The 21,641-nt window shown below is 40.4% G+C and overlaps 1 protein-coding gene across 3 annotated transcripts in view; it reads right to left on the reverse strand.

The window, feature by feature from the left end:
• Positions 1–21,641, reverse strand: part of SPECC1 (sperm antigen with calponin homology and coiled-coil domains 1) — an 88,833-nt gene that overhangs the window by 24,459 nt on the left and 42,733 nt on the right. For 2 of the 3 annotated variants that reach the window (XM_074922495.1, XM_074922496.1), the window contains 8 exons: positions 18,242–19,809; positions 16,146–16,353; positions 15,410–15,483; positions 14,667–14,845; positions 5,707–5,852; positions 5,398–5,498; positions 4,031–4,112; positions 238–388 (listed from right to left, as the gene is read on the reverse strand). In XM_074922495.1, the coding sequence (XP_074778596.1) occupies positions 238–388; positions 4,031–4,112; positions 5,398–5,498; positions 5,707–5,852; positions 14,667–14,845; positions 15,410–15,483; positions 16,146–16,353; positions 18,242–19,809 (2,509 nt within the window). The remainder of the gene's footprint in view (positions 1–237; positions 389–4,030; positions 4,113–5,397; positions 5,499–5,706; positions 5,853–14,666; positions 14,846–15,409; positions 15,484–16,145; positions 16,354–18,241; positions 19,810–21,641) is intronic. The other variant, XM_074922498.1, reaches the window with a different exon arrangement.

The following is a 21,641-nucleotide window of genomic DNA, read 5'->3' on the forward strand; positions in this document are numbered from 1 at the left end:
TGAAAGCTTGCTATCCTCATTTCATCACGATTGCTCATCTTACAGATAATAGTACTTATTATAATCTGAATTTTGATATCTGGATCTGACAGAGCCCAGTAATTCTGAACTGGACAGACTAGTCAGCAGGGTTTCCATGGAGACAGGGGTCCACCAGATTAAAACATTCATCTTGGTGCCAGGTAATGCTGTCAATCTTTTCAGTGTGCTGTTTTTCACAAGCAACTGGGTGAGTACCTGAGTTTACTTTGGGGTTTCAAGCTGCTGGGGGTAGAGGTAAGCATTCTGCTGCTGAAGGCCATAGGGGGTTTGCTCAGGGATTCCAGGGAAGGGCTTTTACGGAGGTAATGGTCTGGTTTCATCTCTTCATTTCTCCCCTTCAGAAGGTCTGTGGGAATGAAAAAAAAAAAAAAAAAAAGCTGTCAGCTTGCAGTCTGAGGAATTTGATTAATCACTGTCCTGCCACCCAGCACACAATATGTAGTCTCTTGTTTTGATTCTAAACAAATGTACTCATTTGTTCATTAAACACACATGGGGCTAGGAAACCTTGAGCAGATTAGAGGTGATCATAACAAGGAATGGCTTTGATGATTTCAACAGTACAGACTGCCTGGTTTCCTGTGATTGATACTCCTGCTGGGGGGTAGGGGACTCAGGTGAATGAGGGGAAATACCAAAACCTTCAGTCCTAAAGGTTCAAAAGCTAATCATCAGATATCTTCACCATATGACTGACCAGTCCTAGTACAATAATTTCATTTCTGCCATTAGCAGACTTGCAGCAAGAAGGCCTCTTGTCTTCTGAATACAACCCAGCTCAAGGCAGCAGTAGAAGGCACTTATCACGTGATGCTTGGCATGCTATCTGACAGAACTTTGGAAGTCTCAATATATTCACAGCGGATGCATCTATACTTTTATTACATGTATTACTTAATATATTTTATTATATTTATGTATGTGTATGTATATATATAAATTCAATAAAATCAACAGAATTAGTAGCCATAGAATCTAATGTTGATAGGTTTTTGAAGAGAAGCCAGAGAAATCATAGAAATCAAATTATCTCCCTGTGCATGTCAGTCATGAGGTAGAGTGGGAAAGTTGGTTGCTTTGGTTCTGTAGACAAACTGTCAACAAGCCAGGATCTATGGCCAGCACGTTATGAGCTGTTATCAGAAATCAGCTGAATGTGGAACACAACTCTTCCTCCTCCTTTTCAGTTACCTCCCTATGCTAATTATCAATTAATGCCATATCACATAGAGGTGTGAATTACTTCTTATCTCAGCTTCAGCAAAGGCTAGTATCACTGAATCAGTCCTAAACTACTTCTCAGCAGTAACAGGAGTGTGGGTATCAGCAGCTGCCAGATAAACACATCCTTCCAACAGGCATACAGCTGCCCTTGCTTTGGCTCCTGGCTTTCATAAGACTACATCAGCCTTTGTGGCTGCTGAGAGCTAATAGGCATTTCTGTACCTTCTTTCCACGGCATAAGGGGCTGCTAAGTTCCTATCTATTAAGAAGTCCAGATAGAAGAGGCCAGCATCCAGTCCCAGTCTCACTTCCAGTAACTTGGCTGTTGGCAGAGCTTTGTTGCATTGAATTGCATACACCTTACTCAGTCAGGGTCACCCTTCCTTCCACTCACCCGTCCCTTCTTTGTGTGCACCATCTATTCATAACAAGCAAGAAATGGCACACAGCATACATTTTAAAAGTATTTTTGTTGGTTTTCACTATATATCGCAAATGTGTACGACTCTTCTAGCTCCTCATTACATTAGATTTATGGGGAATTGCCTCCAATTTAAATAGCCATAGCAATCAGACAGGCATGATTCCTGGGATCATTTTAAACCTAAGAATATTCTACTTAGAGAAACAGATCTACTGCAAAAGGAGTGTACGTTTCTATTGTGAAAAGGAGTATGTTTCTCACTAGCTCATAAGGATTGCAAAAAAAAAAAAGCACTGTGAAATTGTCATTAACATAATTGGACTGGCTAATGGCATGGTCTAATTAGGATGTGCTGTGCCAATCATTCAGGATGTGTTCATGCATTCTACAGTAAAAGCAACGAGAAGGAAGGATCCCAGACAGGTTTAAAGGCTACTGAAGTATCTAGCTGGAAAGAAAAAAAAAGAGGGAGAAGACAAGGCCATTTATAAAGAGAAACAGGAAAAATATGCAACATGATTAAGGAATCACATTCTGCTAGCACTATCTATCTGCACAATTTAAAGAAACTTTGTGATTACTGGCTTGAATTACACACTAGTGCCTGAAGTGGTGCAGGCTAGCAGTATCCAGTTTTGTACTTTGAGTCTCACTTGCACTGCATGAGTCATATACTTCCTTTGACTTATTTCTGGCTGCTAGAAACTCCAGGACAGAACCAGTAAATCTCTGATTCTAAATGAAAAGATCCTAGCCAAAGATCAGCTCTCTCTGTGAAGTAATCCATTCTCTTCTCCCAACGATGTAACATTTGGGTCATATTAAGGACATCACTGAACCCTGCTGTGATACTGGTCAGATGGAATCAGCCAGAAGATTATTATTATGGAGACTACTTCACTCTGAATTTCCTTGGGGATATTTTTTAATTCAGTGTTGTTTGCATAGGGCTTGAATCAACTGCCTTCTAGGATTATTTAGATTGGAACCAGAGCTATTACAACTTTATAGTGAGTAAGCCTTTGCTATGGATTATTGGAACTAAATTAAACCCAGGTATAAAGAGAAGTTGTAAATATAGGAACTTGTTAGATAAGCAACCATAAATTTTTACCGTACAATGGCTAATAAAATATCTGTCGGTTTCAACAGATTTTCACAGAACAACTGTCTATGGGTAATAACAGTAATCCATGGCCTGAAGTGGCATATTAAAGACTGGCATTATATTACACAGTTGACAGATTTCTTCACTCTACAGTAAACAGGTAGAGATTAAAAAGGTCTTATGTTCTCTTTAGGATCATTGTATACTCTTACGCAAGACATTTTCTGGAAACCAATTGATACAAGTAAGTAAACTCTGTCTGTTCCACTGATAATTTCTGCTTGCTTAGCATTTACTCCTGCAAAAGAGAAGCCAGTAGCATAGACAAATGTTACTTGCTTATGCTGCCAACTACCCTATAACATATTTTTGCTGTTCAGATCCAGTATCTCTTAATCTTTGAATGATGGAAGAAGTTTAGCAGATTATCTGAAGAGTCTAAAAATGAAGACAAGTTCTAATTTCTCTCCTGTACTAGCAACCTATAGCAGAAAATCCAGTCTACCAATGAAGAAGTTATGACTGATTTTTTTTGTCACTCCCTGCAGTTTCGCTGAGGTTTCACTACAGGAATATAATATTTCATCTGTCCTTAAAATTTCAATAATCTGTTGTTACTAGCTTTGATTCCAATGCAACAACTACATTCAGGACTAGATAATCAAAATAAAGGGCCCTAGAGAAAATGGGAAACAAACACTGATAGAAAAGAATATTAAATGACAAGAGAACAAAAGCAAAGTGTGAAATAAAAACAAATGCATCTCTTGAGAAGTCTCAAAACAAACTATTTCAAGCCCAAATATGACTGCTCCTAAAACAGTCACATTGGTATCCGAAATGTTTGATGTATTTCAAATGAAGCTCAATTTAAAAACAAATAAACCCTCAAAAGACAGTGCTTTGGACTTGTTCCAGATATGTACATGTTGAACAAAATCCAATCCTCTCCAGTTCCACAGCATGGATTAGAGAGGTGCCACAGATACTTTGGAATAAAGGCGGCAAGTTTGTATTGGCAAACCATAATAAATCAGCTATTTTTTAGTTTTCTAAGGCTATGATCAAGATGAGAGTGGAAACATGACAAGATTAATAAGCTCTCTAAAACAAAGACTCTGAAGACACTTTTTCATATTTCCTTTGACCATACGAGAAGATGAGGCCAAGAGTTAAAGACAAGCTTTTGCTAGTAAAAAAGAGGCAACATTTGTACATTTACTGCAACTTACCTGCAAGTGGAAGGTCTGAAAGATCTGTGTGTCTGGCAACACCTTTGCTGGCTGGCTTGGCATTATTATAAACAGAATGTCTCTGTGAAACAAAGAAATGTATAAAAGACAATTAAAAAACCCCTAGCCATCATGTTTAAATAGGCAAGCAGAAAGAAGAGATGTTTTTGCTATCTCAAGATCACAAAGCAGGTGCTGGGATATAGAAATCTTTCAATAAGATATCAGCTGTACCTAGAGCTGGATAAATGGTTGTGAAAAATAAAAGGACAAAGGGACTATGTTTTTAACTGGTAATATATTGGTTCCTGAACTATTTTTTGCATTTCTATTTGGACCACATTTTCTCTTGCCAAACATAATCTAGTGTCACAAACCCAAAGTAAGAATGCTTGTTCCTAACCTTGCCTCTGTCCCCAGCACCCTGAATCATAAGTCTGAAGGATTCTTGTCTCTGCAGCCCCATCATCACTTTTCAGCATTAATAACCCCTCAATCAGGCATTAATGGGCTCCCAGATCTCTGTTTAATCCCATTCTTTAAACTTCCTTTGCTGATTTTTTGAAGAAAATGCACTCACACATTTGTTAAGTAGTCTTTCAAAGTCATCTGATTCTTCACAACACTCACCTAAACACTCTAGCCTCGTAACTGTTTTTTACCCAGATTCAGAGGGGAATATCCTGTTGTAATTCCAGTGGTCAAAAAACATGCAATGGCCTCTCTAGCCTAGAAAGGTTAGCAGCCTGATGGTATCCCACCTTCAGCATATGTGGAGGAAATGGGGAAGCACAGCGCATTTGCTTCTCCATCTTTCACAAAAACAGTATTTCCAATAACATTACACCACAGATTTGAAAACTGCTAACAGAAAGTTAACTGGTGCAGTGACATAAGAAGTATTATCTTCCAGAGCAGTTATGCTTCAGCAGGGAAAAAAACAAACTGTAAGAGCTCTTCATTCAGCACTGTATGAACTTCCTGGATAACTGGGAGCAGACATCTTTGAAACTTATCCCATGTCTCTCAACTCACATGCTAGCTACCTAGTTTAGCTTGATGTTTCTTGTAACTCACTCCCAATAATCGAAACCCATTTTCTAGTCAACAGTGATTAAAGTTCAGAACTGTATTCCAAAGAGTTCACATCCGTCCACTGAGACCTCTAAGCTGAAGTCAAAGACAAACTCACTTTGATCCTTTTTTGTTAGCACTACAGCATTTGATGTTTCACAGCAAATAAACAGATGAGTTTCCCCTTCCCCTTGTCTACATATGCATGGTGGGATGCTGAAGCTACGTCATGCTGTAGCAAACACTGTATCTACCCGTTTTAAAACTACAGGGATAGAAAGAGCTCCTTGTACCTGCATGGGGGAAACAGCAGCTGCTGGGGCTGTCCTCACTGGAATTCCACTTAAAGGGCTCCTGGGGACCTTGTGAACCGTGATATTTTGTCCAGTGCTACCTGCAAGGAAAAAACATGGAAAGATTTGAATTTCAAAAAACCAACTATCTCCCTCTCGTCAGAACAGAGAACCACTGGCTTAGTGACATTCCACAGGTCATATTTGTGTACCAAGCACTGACAGAAATTAAGAAGCAGCACAAAATGGCAAAAATTACCTGCTCAGTGCTAGAAAAGTTTTTTACTACAATATACAGTTTTCAAATACCTGAGCATCCTAAGTCAAATGATTTTATCAGTGACTTCACAGTGGCTGCAGATTCTGATGGTGTGGGAGATGCTCTGCTAATGCAGACTCCTTGCCAGCGGTTGGTTGTATCTGCCTCTAGAGATTCTACCTCTTCAGTTGTCAGCCTGCAAAGCAGAAACCAGATCAAAGTCAGGGGCAACAGGAAGTGCAAACAGAGATTAAAAGGTCTTTACATGTAGTAAGGCAAATCCAACGACGCACATCTTTTATTGTAATACCCAGAACATGGACCACTCATTAGAATGTTCATGTCTTTTTCTCGGAGTGCGTGGCAAACATTAAATCACTGAGTCAAAAAAACCTTTCTGCATTGTTAACCATATCCTCCCCTTTTCCCATCCTCACATAGGATGGAAGATTATCACAGAGAAAAGCAATTTGATGTGACTTGTGAGTAATCATCAATAATTACCTGAAGATGGGTTTTCAATACAGCACAGGGGCCAAGGAGCTACCGTGGTCCTCAGTGTATGAGGAAAGTAACCAAAGAAAGATGTTATTTTACACTCTTATGTTTTTAATTGGTGCGACCACTGCTGGAGTAATTGTTACCTGTTTAAACGCCATAATTGAAAATAAAATAAGTAATTGGACAGGGTTCAGGTAAGAGCCATAGAAATTAAACCCGAAAATATACTTCACAATGAAAACTTTGGAAACTCTTACAGCTTATCAACAACATCTGCTGAACAAGTAAACCCTCAATCACAATCCATAAGGAGTTATATGGGGAATAAAACTGTTAGGTGCTTCATCCTAGCAGACAATACCAAAATTCCATGGCAGGAATGAAAACAGACAAATTCAAAATAAAAATAAGGCTCATATTTTAACAGGAAGGGTCATTAAGTTACTCCATTGAAAAGAAATTCTAAAGTCAAGGTTAGGTGCTGGACTTAGAGGAGTTAGTAAAGGAGAGTCCACAGCTGTGTTAAACAGCAAATGCAATCATACAGTGTAACTGTTGTTTCTAGTTATGCATTTTACAGATCTAGCTGACATTGCTTAGCACTGATGCTATACTTACCCGGTAGTTCTCAGGTAGACTTCAAGTGTAATTACCTAGCTTTAGTTTAGAAAAGCTGCAATTAGATAACAAAGTCTAGTCACTTAAAAAGAGAGTATTTATATGTTACTCTCCTGATCTCCCGGCTGTTTAAGAAATGCAGGCTGATCTACAGGTTCTGAGGTATCATTGCTTTTCCCTACTTTTCAGTATAGTAGGTCCCAAGAGCTACATGAACACAAAACCTCAAATTATTTCTTAAGAAGACTGGAGGACTCCATCCAGAATGTGCCTATGGGGTTGAACAACTTCTGTTGAGCTAAAAATAGAAACCAGAGTCTTTTTCTTTCCCTTTCAGCACCACAGTCTACAAATGCAAGGGGCTAAAGGGTGTCAATGGATAAGAAAATAAGTGACTCATGTTTCTATTTCTGGCAGAGCTTAAGGAGGTGCTGTCTTTAAGCAGACATTGGCTATTTCTCTGCTAATTCATTCAAGCTCTTTGTATGCCAGGGGAGCCTGCAGAGGCAGATGGCTAGAGAAAAAGCCATTTCAGTTCCATTCTCCATTTAATCCAATAAGGAAGAGAGGCAGATTGGATAAAAGTCACTGAACTCTGAGGGAGCCAGTGTTTTGCTGACTAACTTTAAGTTCTATCCTTCATATTTTCTTCTGTGGCTTCATAAAGCATAAACAACAAATTCACAGGTGAAAGCATCTGCACTTTAGTTATACAAAACCATGAAAGCTAGAGGAGACCTGCTTCTAGTAAAGTATGGAGGAAGGAGTGATTTCTGCCTCAAGATACCTAGCCGCCCAACACAATCTGTTACACTTTCAGGTTTATGGAGTATTATCAGAGTAAGAAAGGCCAACTGACAAATCTCGAGAATAAAGCAAGCCAGAGGTACTAGGCAGCCATCACTTCATTGGTTAGGATTTAACTCTGAGAACAGCTCAAACCGCGCAGACTAGTCTCAGTCTAGCCTTTGCAAAAGGATGCAAACATGTTAAATAAAGGCAGAGTAACTAGAGCAGTCCCTATGCTGTGCCACTGAAAAGTCCACTGAGAAATCACATGCCATTATTCTGTCATTGTACAGAGTAATTATGAAGATTCAAGAGCCGGAGCTACTACCGGTTCCAATTTTGTTAGGATGCTTCCTGTAATCTTAAATCCGTATATTTGTAATAGGCTTCTAATGCACCCTGAAACAACCTTTTAGATTAAACACAATCACGTCAGAAAAACTAAGGCCTCTCATGACGCAAACCTTGGCACGAAAGGTAGGAATAGTGCCGAGACCTATCTGATTCAACTAAAACCACACATGCCAGCCAACAAGCAATAGAGTTATGAAACTTGGCGAGTACCTGCCATTTTTAAAGAGACAAATCTCTTTAAGGGGATGGCATGTATCTGTACATATATGAGTTTCTTAATAGAAAAGCAGAGGAGTAAGAGTTTAACTTGCAGTAGCAAGCTAATTCAGGAGGACAGTATAGGAGAACATGACTTAGAGAAAGATCAATGACAAGCCATAACTTCAAACCAAAAAATGACTCCCTGTGAACAGAATTTATTCAGCTTAGTATAGCTTAGGCCATCCAAGAAGACTAAGCAAGCTCTGCTACAAAAAGGAGGGATTTGAACAAAATGTCATCTACTGCTGTATGCATTCCTTGAAACAAGAATGAATGGTTTACATAGATAAATGCTGCGAGTGCAGCTGGCTTAAGTGGAGCAGCTCCAGGAGGAAGCAGGGCACTCGCCACAAAGGAATTAAAACGTGCAGTCCTTTTCACAAAACCACTGCCTAGTGTCATTCATTCATTGGTGAGAGAAGTAGATGCAGTGAGCTTTTCTCTAATGGTAAGGGTTAGTCTCCTTGTTTTCTACGTTTTGAATATGTGGATAACAGACCGCCAACAAGGTGCAAGTCTTTCTGTGCTTAATGTATTGATTTTGGCAACAGCAGCCTTTATGTGTCTGTGAAATTTTTAATCTGTTCTGATGACTTATTACAGGTGGCCTAGGACCACAGAACCGTATTTTCAGATGTAATTACTCTGCACTCTACTCCTGACACAGCTCCTGTCATTGTTGTGAATCCTCCTGAACTCCAAGGGATACAAAGAAGAGACACACAGCTACTGATGCACAGAACAGAAGAGAGGCCAAGGGCAGGCAGCAGACAATTCCAGACACTTAAACATTTATTTGGCACTTCAATATATATTTCTTAAACATAAAAAACAACATTCGACAGCTGCCAGCACAGAAAAGAAAGGCAACAGAAGTGTGCATATATGCATACACTCCAGTAGCACGGCACAAAGGCGAAGGCCATGCCCAAACCAGGACATCCCGCAGAATTCTCTACTAGCTCAGCCTGCTCCGAGACCAGGCCCTTTGCTAGGTCTTCATATCCAGAAGGAAAGGATGAGAATCCCACAGCCAAAGCATGAAATTCCAGTCCTGGAATGAATCCCGATGATCTCTTGGGTAGAGATGGTGACTTCTGGATTTCTCCTTAGCATCCAAGTAAAGCTCTCTCCAGGTGTCTCCAGTTGCAAAGCTGAACTTGAGCAAGTTCTCCCTGATCATCATATACTTCACCTGAGTTAAGGGCATGAGAAAGACTCCTTTCTGAGAGTTTATTTACTCGGGGCTTGATAGATTCTTTTCCTTCCAACCTCTCCATCTGCAGTTCTTACAGCCAGGACAAACCTCACATGGGACATTCTTTGTGCAAGTCATAGCAGGACATGCTCCTTGGGCACCACCCCGCTTCCTGACACACACTGAGTCAGACATGCCACCCAGTGGCGAGTGCCTTGTCAATACAGTATTAAAAATCTGAAACCATCAAAGCAGCTCATACTGAATAAATAACTTCATGTTTCTACTCAGTTTTCCTGCTAGATTTCAGTAACCTATCGCTTGAGTTTGTGTACATATGTATACATACTGATCTGTATGCATACATGGATTTAGACATATATCTATGAATATAATACTATAGAGAGAAGTTGTAATGTGTATGCGCATTAAATTTTACAAATTAGACATACACACAGTTTTATTTTTTGCTTAAGCTTAAAATGGCATGTTTGAATTTCTGTTTCAGGGCAAATACCTCCATCCCTCAAATAAAAAGCCCTCAGTTCCCCAAATCTCTGTGATTACTTCTTATGGCCTAGTTGGCTCTAGATTAATTCAGAGCTTTTTCCGCCTCATGGAGTCTTCTGAAGAGAGTAGCCTTCTGAAACAAAGAAATAGGCTCTTGCCCATGGGGAGGAGGTGGACCTGAGCAGCATTCACACTTTGCGATACACTTGACTTTTGCAGGGCAATAAAAAACTGGAGGTGCTTTCTCAAATTGAAACTTCCCTTTTTCAGCTGCAAGTTGAAGGTATGTCCTGAAGTGTCTCACAGGCCTGGCTATGCATCCATTCAGGGCTGTGTTAGCTGGTAGAGATCAGGCACCTATGGAGATACAGACAACAATCGGGGAAGTTAGAAGCAGCAATATGATGCCTATCCTGAGGTACAGTGCTCTACAGTTAATCATCCCATCATCACTAAATAAAAGGGAAAGGGAAAAATACTGATAGTGTTGCTAGGAGAGTTCAAGGAGTGCCTTAACACTCCACTAACTCAGCTTTGGGACGTAATGAGCAAACAATACAAAATAGAAAAGAAAAAATCCATGTTGCTCAGATCGGAAGAAATTAAGCATTTAAAGCCAGGGAAACAATTTCAAAGGACGGGGATGATAGTGTTCCTGGCTTTCCTCTCCTAATTATTTAGGACTATTCATTCAAAATGGGTACATGAACCTGTCCAGACAACAAGTTGCTCTACCTCAGCGTTTGTTTCAGGGTCCTTACACCAAAGGGGATAGAATAATCTCCATCCAGTGTTAAAAAAAACAATCAGTGACACAGAGAACCAACTCCTCAGAGTCACTACCCACAGCAAACAAACAATACTTCGAGGACCCTGCTCTGACGTTCTAGTTTGCTTACTTTCAGTAAGAGCAGTATGAACTATCAAACCTCCGTAAGACATTCAGACTCAGCTGCAGAACACAGGCACAAACGAGCAGCACATCAGCACATACAGACTGACAGCAGGGTTTAATACACATGGAGTACAAGCTTATTTCCAGGAGAAAAAGCATGTAACACTGCCATGCTGTGGCATTTGAGACTTTAGGAGGAAGAACAGAAGCAAATTAGTGGGATACATCACAATCTTCACTTTAGGCTTCCATCTGAAGATTGCTTAAATTTATCTATTATTCTAAGAAGTCGCTCATTTAATTACAGATATAATTTCTCTGTTTTCTGAGTACTACTCCCAGCCCAACTGTCTTCCTTCCACATTCTTGGCTCAAGGCACGTAATGTTATATTGCCAAAATCATTTTGAGAACTCAAAGGGAAGGAGTCAAAGCAAGACCTTGAAACTTTCACTGCTGCTAAACAATCTATTGCCAGAAAGGCTTAGGAATGGGTGTGTAATGCAGTCAAAAAGAGCTGTCCATAATTTGGGTACTTTCAGCAATAATTTTGTTCCTTTGTGTTACAAACCCAATATAGCTTTTTTTTTTTTTTTCATCACTTAAATATATGATTGTAAACCAGCTACAAAACCGAATTTATTTCCAAGACGAGTGTTCTGAAAAGAATGAAACTTGATACAGGATCATAGGATAATTCAGGATGGAAGGGACCTCAGGAAGTCACCTAGTCTAACTTCCTGCTCAAAGTAGGGTCAGCTATAAGGTCAGACCAGGTTACTCAGGGTCTTATCCTGCCTGGTCTTGAAAACCTCCAAGGATGGAGACTATATAATTTCAATTGCCACCACCTGTGAGGAGACAGACAACAGTGGATTGTAAGATTTTGCATTTTACTGCAGAGAAATAACATCAATTAAAATGTAAAAAATCATAGAAGACTGAAACGTGGGCTAATGAATTTGTAGGTTTCAATCAGCACTAACTTGGGACAGGTTAACTCCTCTCTTATTCCGTTTGTTTGATGGTGGTCCAACCTCCCCCCAACATTCTTAGTCATAGAATTAGACATTTAATCGGTGTTAAAGATGCCTTTGGGAGGCTCTTACCTTTATTCAGATGAATTCTGATGACCTCATCAGGATTTTTTCTGCAAGTTCTTTGGTTGTTCCTGAACCAAAAATGACTTTTTGTCTGATTAGAAGAATATAACGGTGAAATCAAACCTGGAGGCAGGAACTCAGGCAGCCACAGGCAAACATTAAAATGGCAGGATGTCGTAGGAGATAAATTGGCTTCAAGATCAATTTATGAGGTGGAGTCTAATGACCCCCAAGAGATGGCTGAAGTTTTGCCAAAAACTTTTGAGTAGCAAGCTATTTGGAAGGTATATTTTCCAATCAGAGCTTCAAAAAAAAAATCAGACAGGAAACTTTCACTGGGGACTGACAGATATTCAGCTGAGTGCACAGCTGCTCAGCATTAGAAAATATGAGGAATACTTTATAGACTGTGTTAAGGTATCACGCTACAAACTGTTTCCACCAGTGCTAAGCATGCATTAAAAGTCACTGCAGGTACCAGACTCTACTGCCTATTCTGAGCAGTAGCACTTGTGAAAGTTGACTAAAAGCAACAATGAAAATATTCCCAGCACTTTCTAGGTGAAAGAAGCTGAGGTGTTGGGAAAGACAGTGACCTAAGGAATGCAAAAATAACTGGGAGTGTAGAACTGGCTCTCAGCAGGAGCTCTGGCGACTTCAAGAATTTGTTTTGTAGGTCAGTACAGTTTTAAAATTTCAGTGCTTTGTTTGTTCAGACTTACACAGGCTTCATTACCTTCTCCATACCACTCAGTACAGAAATTCTGCACTCTCTGCATGGACATCATGAGTCAGATTAGTTATACTTAAATTGACAGATGAAGAATTTGGTCTCAACACCTATCTTTGAAAGATAATAAGTATTGTCCACTGCAGACAGTGTATCTGGCTCCATGACCAATGTAATACTCAAAGCAAGCTATACAGATAGTCAACATGATGCAAAGACAGACATATATCTATATGTATGTGAAAGAGAGGGAGAGACAAGTGTCGACTTAATTAAATACATGTCTGAATACCTCCTTCTGGAACTACTATGTATGGATTTTGGGGATCTAATTTCAAAAGCAGTATTTGCAGTTCGAGCTTCTTATGCCAAAGAGCTGACAGTGCAGCCATGCTCCTTATACACAGAAGATAAATATCCCGGTTTGCAAATTAGCAGGTCATCTTCTATTCAAGCATTATCAAATACATCTTCAGATTTAAAAAAAAAAAAAAAGAATAAAGAGGGGAAACTACAAGTATATGATTCTGGACCTTATATATGGACCCCACTCTAAACAAGAGAAATTTCATTAAGAACAAATTAGGAATGGAAACAGAGCCCAGAACTTAAGTACTGTCTGGTAATCATTTTGTCTGAATACACAGACTGTAACAGCTTTTCTTTGCATCCACTGGGGACTCTGATAATGAAACTGGAGCTTAAACACATTCCTTTATTTTTCTGAAAAGAAGTATTTCTGTGCCTTCAACTCAGGAATTCTGATCCATACACCTCCGCACCTCCACACCCTCCCATCCTTTTCCTTCCATCTACTGTACAGCTGCTGTGGAAACTGCTGAATGGAAAACAGTGAGAAAATACGTGCAACAAAGTTGGACTGTTACTCCACCTGAAAGAAGTGGCAGGATTCACCATGTTCCTGTGGCTATTCTACCAGTGGCCATGAATCTATCAGGAGAGAAATTAAATGGAATAATCTAGAGGAGCAAAATTAATTTGGCACACATTTTTGATAAACAGTACCACTGTTTGTGTTATTTTGTCTTTCTTCATTCCCTCTCTACAAATTTTCATCACTGCAGCTCCGCTGGCTCTGCTTCCATCAATGCAAAAAAGAGCAGAGCACCATCATCTTTAGACATTTTCAATACATCTTTTGTTTTCCATCTCTTCTTATTTAGTACTTCAATTGTAGTGTGATTTTTGGAATGAAAGGTGGTACATAAAAGGCCATGCACTGCATAAAAGCCACATTGTAAGGCATTTATACTGGTTCCAGATTCAATTGTAAAAGTCACTTTTGTTCTTACTGTGCTCCCCAGAGGGAAGACCCACACGTACACAGCTTACCACGCTGGGGTCTGTCTCTAAATGGTTCACAATTACTGTTCCCCCTCCAACCACTGAGACCACAGGAATTGTCTTACAGGTGGGTCCACTACATAACAAAGTCACTTCTGGGATAAATGCTAACGCAGGCCACAGTCCAGACCATTTAACATAGCTAATCACATCACAGGTTTGCAAATTAAGGTAGGAGATGTGAGATGAGGAATCCTAGTACTGGCATTGATCACTCAGTCAACATGTATCAGACCTGCAGAACAAAAGCCCAGCTAGTCCTTATTTTAACTTGAACATACACAGTCCTTGACTCCTCTCAGGTTAAGGAGCTCACTTCTGGATGTCCCATTGAATATGTAGCCAACCAATCTTTTCACAGATGGTTTAACACAGCTGCACAGAGAGTTATGAAGGCAATAAAACACAGTAGAATACAGTATTGAGAACAAAGCTGTAAGAGGACATTGGCAATTGTTACTACTTCATATTTGCTGATTAAAACCTTCATGGCCTAGTTGACAGAACTACATTGCCGAAAAGAAAAAGTACAGAAACATCTTAGAATAGGGGACAACAAAATCTGTCAGAAGAGTTAAAAACAGACAAGATGCACATCCAAGCCAATGAATAGTTATTGACAAAGCACTGTTTGCATGCATGTTAGCAGTCACAGAGATCAAATCTTGTCCTTTGCAAGTAACCAACCTGTTGCTGCCCTTCACTTCATCCAGTTCCTTTTGCAGTCTGGCACTCTTCTCCTCTTCTTCCTGAAGCTTCCTCTTTACCACACGGAGCTCCTGCTGGGCTTCACACTTAATATCATTGGCTACAACCACAGCAGTCTGCAGATCAGCTTGAAAACGCCTCCACTCTTCTGTATCTTCCTAGAAAGAAGAATTAGGACCCCAAACTGTTTGCTGTAAAAATGCACCAACTTGAGCTGAGCCCTTAGTTATTGATCTCTCTTTCAGTGATCACAAACCACCAGGATTTCAAAATTTCAAGATGACGCCAAGGTCAAACTAAATGCTTGCCTCTCTAGACAGCACCAATTAAATTGTCAAAGAAGAAACTGATGCTAAGCTCTACACTCCAATACAAAAAGTATAATCAATCTTCCTATAGCTATTGATCATTCAGACTTGTGATACTACTACAGGCACTGCTGCTGAAAATAGCTCATTGCCACTGATGATTTATGAACCACAAATGGCTGTTCCAAAAAGTAGCTGAAGTTCACAGGCAAAAAAAGCAAAAGTAATTTGCAAAGATGTATTGTATTTCTCCTTTGCAGGCAAAGGAACAACTAGAAATGAGTGAAGCAAACGGAGAATGAAATGATGTAGAAAGAACTTTCTACAATTGTTCTGGAAAAATACAATGCTTCTCTCAAATCCAGTATTGCAATTAAAGCTCAGCTTATCTTTGTCATGGAGTCTAAGCCTTACCTTCATTTGCTTAGTCAAAGCCTTCAGCTGCTTCTCTGTATCTTGTTTTTGTTCTTCCAGCTTCATTGCTTTACCTAGGAACAGTAAAAAAAGGGAAAAGATTATTAAACACATAAGGGCGAGGGTGAAAAGTGAAAAAGGGAAGGCAGAGTAGCCTATTTGGTTTTCCTTCTAGTAATGCCACTAAATAGACTAAGCTGAAATTAAGATACCCTGTCAATGGATCAGGAATGGAATCAACAGTAGATCTGTTACTCAAACGTCTCTGAAATACGTCATTATTTTGAGGCATTAAACCAGACTCAAGTGGACAGAATCACACGTGCAGGATCACTTCTTCAGTGATGACACAGGCCCCTGGAGCACTGAGGTGACACGGGTAAGAGACACACGCCACTCGTTCCACCAGGTGGCAGCTGCCCTTCCACAGCCCCCACTTCTCCGCTCTTACTAGTGCTCTTCCCTAATAGCTCTTTAAAAGGCCAATAATTCCAATTCCTCGAATGGGCAATACATTCTTTGCTAAAGGAGGCTTGGACACTGTCACTAATATTATTCCTGTAGCACTGACTGTTAAAACAGTGACTTTTGTGCATGAACAGAAAGGACTGGCCAAATTGGAATATTTCTAAAGTGAGGCTCTCGCATAAAGACGTGCCTCCTCCTCCTCCCTGTTGCAGCTGTAACTGAGGCCCCTGAATACGTTTACTGAAATTTTTTTTTCAGCTCCACCTACTTTCTAGGTCACTGATGAGCTGGTTATTGTGAAGTTTTATAGCACGATGTTGTTCCACCTGGTCCTCCAACTCGAAAATGGTCTCTTTCAGGTTTTTTATATCTGCTTCATTCTCTGATGTTTTTTCCTGCAACTTCTGGCTGGTTCTGCTCAGTTGCTCGGCCTGCTGGTCACACACCTCCTTTAGCTGACCACACTCATTCTCAGCCTGGAAGGGAGGAAAGCAGGCTGTAAGTCTGTCTTTATTTCTTAAGAGATATCCCTCATTAGAGATTTTACTGGGCATCTTATGGATTTAAGAAGTTTGTTCTAAGCACTGTATAAACTGAGTTTCAATGTGACTGAGACAGTTTCATGAAACATAGATGAGCTATGAATGTCAGTTTTCTTTCCTGGTAATAAAGATAACAAAGCAAGATGCTATAAAGAAAATGAAATTTTCTATATGATAACCATAATTCCAAACCGATCTCTGCAGGTAATGAACAGAGAGGAATTATATTCCTGGAAAGCTCCTTATCTATTTATTTATCACATTATTAAAGTGATATCACTGCCTTAGGGCCAAGACCTATGATCAGTTCATCCGCATTAACAGTTCTGCTGCTTTTACTATGTGCATTTTCAATGGATTATGAAAAAGCACGCAGTAGAACTAGCTACTGCAGATAAGTATATTTCTGGATACAGGACATCTGGAATTACTGAAAGGGGAATCTGCTGCACTTCAGTTTGTTGGCTCAGGCCCACAGATCAATTCTTTCAGGTTTGGGGGGAGATCTCTGAGTCTGAACAAGTTAAGGAAAAGCAAGGTGTAGGCTGCCAATTCAGTGAGCAGCACTGGCACAGCCTGACTGAAGGGCAGCCTTTACGGAAGCCTGTGGTCTTGTTTGGGTGTCACAAATAGCCAATGATTCAAAACAGCTTAATTCGAGGGAAAGGAAGAGTAAAAACGGAGGAAATCTGTGGTTTCCAAACCAAGCAATAAAAGTTTGGTACAGAGTCTGAGCACTCAGCAGTTTTTCATTTATTCTTCATAAACTGCAGCTCCAGTAAGCACTGGGGAGCTTCCTCTACTAACTCCATTTGCTGTGGTCACCTATTTAAGCTGAAAGGACATCTGGATTTTCTAAATCACACAAATCATGGAGGTGCTTTTTGGCAATGCTCTCTTCCTCTGCAACTAGCCAATTTCACTGTTCTTCTCGTGATCCCTTCCCCATACAGGAAAGGCTGCACACACTGACTATGACTCTTTCTGCAGTGGTGGGACATAATCACTGGCTTGTGCTTTATTAACACTTGTCCTACGACTCCTCACATTGCTGCTCTCTTCTGAACAAGAAAATACACATGAAAACACACAGAAAACAGAAAGAGTAACTGACTTATGCTTGCCTGAAGCAAAGAAACAAACTACCAAATGAGGCAGAAAAAAATAGTTCTAAAATAAATCAATTTATTTTGGCCATGATTTTACCTATCCCAAACCAGAATACTTCTCAGTTTTGTAAAATTATTTTAGTTTTATGAAAATAAACTCATCTGGAGCTTGACCATGCATCATTAGTCAAGTTGGTGTAAATATCAGCTTCTTTGAGCATTAGCTCAAGTCCTTGTGTTCTCATGACCAGTCACACCTATAGTTCACTACTAATTAATCATGCTTAATTATTCAGAATGTAATATTTGCTGCTAACTACTCATGCCCTTCTCTCCATCTGGATTACCAAGTGATTTTTCACTAATATTTATTCACATAATATCAAAGTACTTTTTTATTGACCTGTTCGTCGCTCCAATTTTGATAAACACAATTTTATTTACTAAAATAGTAAATTCTGCAGAAGATATTAGGGGAAATTTAGTTTTGAATTTATAAACAGAGCTATGCTAACAGTTATTCTTGGGAAAATATGCATATAGCAACAGAGACGATATAATATGACCCGAGCTTCCATTTGAAACTAATTCATGCCATTTAAATTCTGGAAACTTACAATCAATGGCTCAACAACAAGCTAAAGGCCAACAGTGATCTATTTATGGAAGGACAGACAAAAACCCATTATATTTTACAGCTGTTACTGCTTTACCTTAGATAGCAGACCCTGAACGTGCTTCAGTTCACTGTTTGCCTTCAGCAGCTCTTGTTTAAGCTCAGTGCAAGATGCTTCTAACTGATCCTTTTCTGCGTGGGCTACTTTCAGCATCTCTTGCACCTCAGAGTTGTCAGCAGTACATCCCATCACATTGATTTCTGCAGCCTTTTGCTTCTCACTCTCTAACTGAGTTTTGAGAGAACCATTCTCAATTTTTAGGCCTTCTAAGGCAACCTTACAGTCCTCCAGAGATTTTGTCACTGTGCTGTTGCTCTGCTGTTCCACTTCTAGAAGCTTAAGCAGCTTCTCATTTTCTTCTCTCAGGCTTTTAATCACCTGCTGGGCATCCTGATGCTCCCTTTCTAAGCTTCGTAGGCTGCTGGTTAACTGTTGCTGAATGTTGAGCAATTTCTCTCTTTCAAATTGTGCTTTTTCAAGAACTTCTGCGCATTTCTGTTCCAGTTCAAGGACCTTCCCCTCCTGAGCTCTGCTTTCTTCATTCTTGGATCGCTCTTGGAGGAGAGTCATTAGCTTCTCATTTTCTTGGCTCAGCTGTTCTGCTCTATCTCTATGCTGACGAAAGGAAGTCTCCAGGAGAGCTTTCTCTTCCACTAGCTTCTCATTCTCTGTTGTCAGCTCCTGCACCATTTGCTGTTGATCTGACAGCTCCTGCAAAGTGGCTTGTAATTCTTCTGCTGTGCTGTGGTGATTCTCCTCCATTTTTTGTATTCTCTCTGTAAGAGATGCAACAGAAAGGTCGCTAATATTATTTGGAGAACTCCCTGAAGTAGAGCATTTGGAACCTTTGAAGTGGTTGCTGTTGGAGGATGTTGGCCTGGAAGGTATATCTGCTATATGTTCAAAATCAGACGCATCGGGTGACAGGGAAGCTTTAGTCACATCACTGCTGGAAGATCCCGAATTGCGCAGTGCACCCCCATTTATGTGCTGCCTGTGCTCATCCACTTCACCTCTCGACACATTTTTTGATGGGCTTCCAAAACTGGATTCTTGGGTAGTTGGGGTTGGGAGGCTGCTGTCCCCTCCACTGCTTGTTGTTGTGTCTGAGAGAGGAGAGTTCTCTAGATAAAGCAATTTCTCTTTCAAAACACGATTTTCTTCTCCCAGGCTAGCAAGCTCTTTTTGAAAAGTCCTGTTTTTTTCCTGAAGGGTCCGTATTAGTGGATCTATGTCAACAGGTGATACTGTTTCTAAATTTTGGTTGGAAGCACCCATTCCTTCAGCATTAAGTGACCCTTTCTCTTTGCATTTCTTCAATTCACAACGGAGTTTGGTAATTTCAGAATCTTTCGTCTTTGCTTCTGCCAGCAGTTCTTTAACCTGAGATTCCAGAACAGCCTTGTCACCAGTTTCATTCTCTTGCTTGGACTTGCTAGTGGGGCGCACATGTTTGGTAGGAGTCGGTGTACCAGAAGAGGTGGGGCTGGGTTGTGTTTTCCTAGTGTTGGCTTGACCACGCAATACAGCTCTCTCTCTGGATACAGATGACGATATTTCCCGGGGTGCTGGAATCCCCGTGCGCTTTGCAGCTGAAACTGTTCCTTGAAGAGAAAGAGATGAGGCAAACTGAGTTCGTTCATAACGAAAACAAGTCACACAACACTAGAGCCTAGAGCAGTCTTGGAAAAAACACCTGAAGGTTTGAATAGGTTTAGTCATGACTGAGTGTGCGGAATCATGTTTCAAAGGCTTGTATTACTTTGCATTTCTTCCTCTCCCACCTCCTGCAAAGGAACAGTCTGCTGAACTTTTTCCCAGTGTAATAATATAACAAGTAGATGCTGCAATACATGAACTGCAATCTGATATTAATTATTTGAAAATAAAAATTCTTTACACTATTTTGTGAAATGCTGTATTTAAACCTATTAATTTCTAGGGAAAAGTTCAGTAACTTAAATATTTATTTTTTTTTAAAGATGGTATCTTTTCTTATCACACATGAGTGTTTTATCACATGTAAAACTATTTTGTGCTCAGTTTATGCAGATCATCATAAAAAAAGCTCTGAAACATTTAGGCAGAGTATAGATCCAGTGAAATCTGCTGGAACTTCTAACACTAAGACAATTGTGTTGCTGCAGCTTCTTGCAGAGATGGATGAGACATTTTCCATGTTAAAAGTTTCCATCCTCTTATGGAGCAAGAGCAAAAGGAAGTAGAAAGTTGATGCTGTTCTGTTTCACTGTTGGTTGCTTTTTTTTTCTTCCCCCCAACCAACTTAATACAAAGCATTAAGGAAATGGAAATAAAGTTTCTGAGTTGCTGATCTTCATCTTTCAAAGTGCTCTCTCGGAGTATGGGACCATGGATACTGAAGAAACAATAAGAACCATCCTAACCATGAAAGTATTAACAAGCTGGTTAAAGAAAAGAAGTTGATTCAAAGGGGAGGTACTATACAGCACTACAAGTGAACATTGTGAATTTAAGACATTCCTGTTTTCAGGCCCTTACTCAAAAGAAAAAGCCCTAAAGTACAGAGCCATGAAGTTTTGGGATATGGTACAATGAAGGGAGATTGTCTGCTGTAGCCACATAAACAGGATGCAAGGGCCAGTTATGCAAACAGAAAGGGTTAGGGAGCCAGTGTTTGCAATAAAAACAAGTTCCAGAAGCACTCTGAGGGGAGATCCTAGAATCAGTCACACCTCCCCACGTTTGGGAGGCTCTCTTTGCTGATACACATGTGCAGCATTCACAAAAAAAAAAAAAAATCAAAGCGCCATTAAAACCAAAGGGGGAAGCGGACTCCCTGCCTTACACAGCAAGCAAATTCATAACCCTCCCACAGCATTTTTCACACTGAAGAAATCTCAGTGCAGTGATGCGCTGTCAGTAACGCAGGTCAGTGAAGGGTTAATATTAACACCACCCAGTTTGCTCAGCATCTCTATTGAAGAATGCACAGGGTTTATAAACCCCACACAAACAGGAGCCCCTCCTCCTCTCTCCCAAACAAACACACTCTGCAGCAGGCACAATAAACACCCAGAGACAAAGAGCGGCTGAAGAAAAGACCCCTGAACACAGAGGCGCTGTGCTGGGAGGAGAGCACAGAAAGGGCTCTGTGATGGCAGGGGCACGATAAGGCCAGGGACAAAGGCTCCAGTGTTTATGGGAAGAGATAGCAGGGATAGTCTGGCCGGACAGCGAGCAGCCCACACAGCTTCATTTAGTCATCTACAGCTGGAGACACCAACATAGCCAGGCAGCGCCGGGCTCCCAGTGAAAGGCGCAGCGCAAGCGGAGATGGGAGCTCTTCCTCGGCAACTCAAATGGCTGCTGGTGTAGCTCCAGACCTGAGGACTCATTTCACTTGTCAGAGCTGAGGGCCCCCAGCTCACTGCTCATCCCATTTCTTAACCCGAGG

This window comes from Athene noctua, chromosome 19 (assembly GCF_965140245.1).
Source record: "Athene noctua chromosome 19, bAthNoc1.hap1.1, whole genome shotgun sequence".
Taxonomy (NCBI): Eukaryota; Metazoa; Chordata; class Aves; order Strigiformes; family Strigidae; genus Athene; species Athene noctua.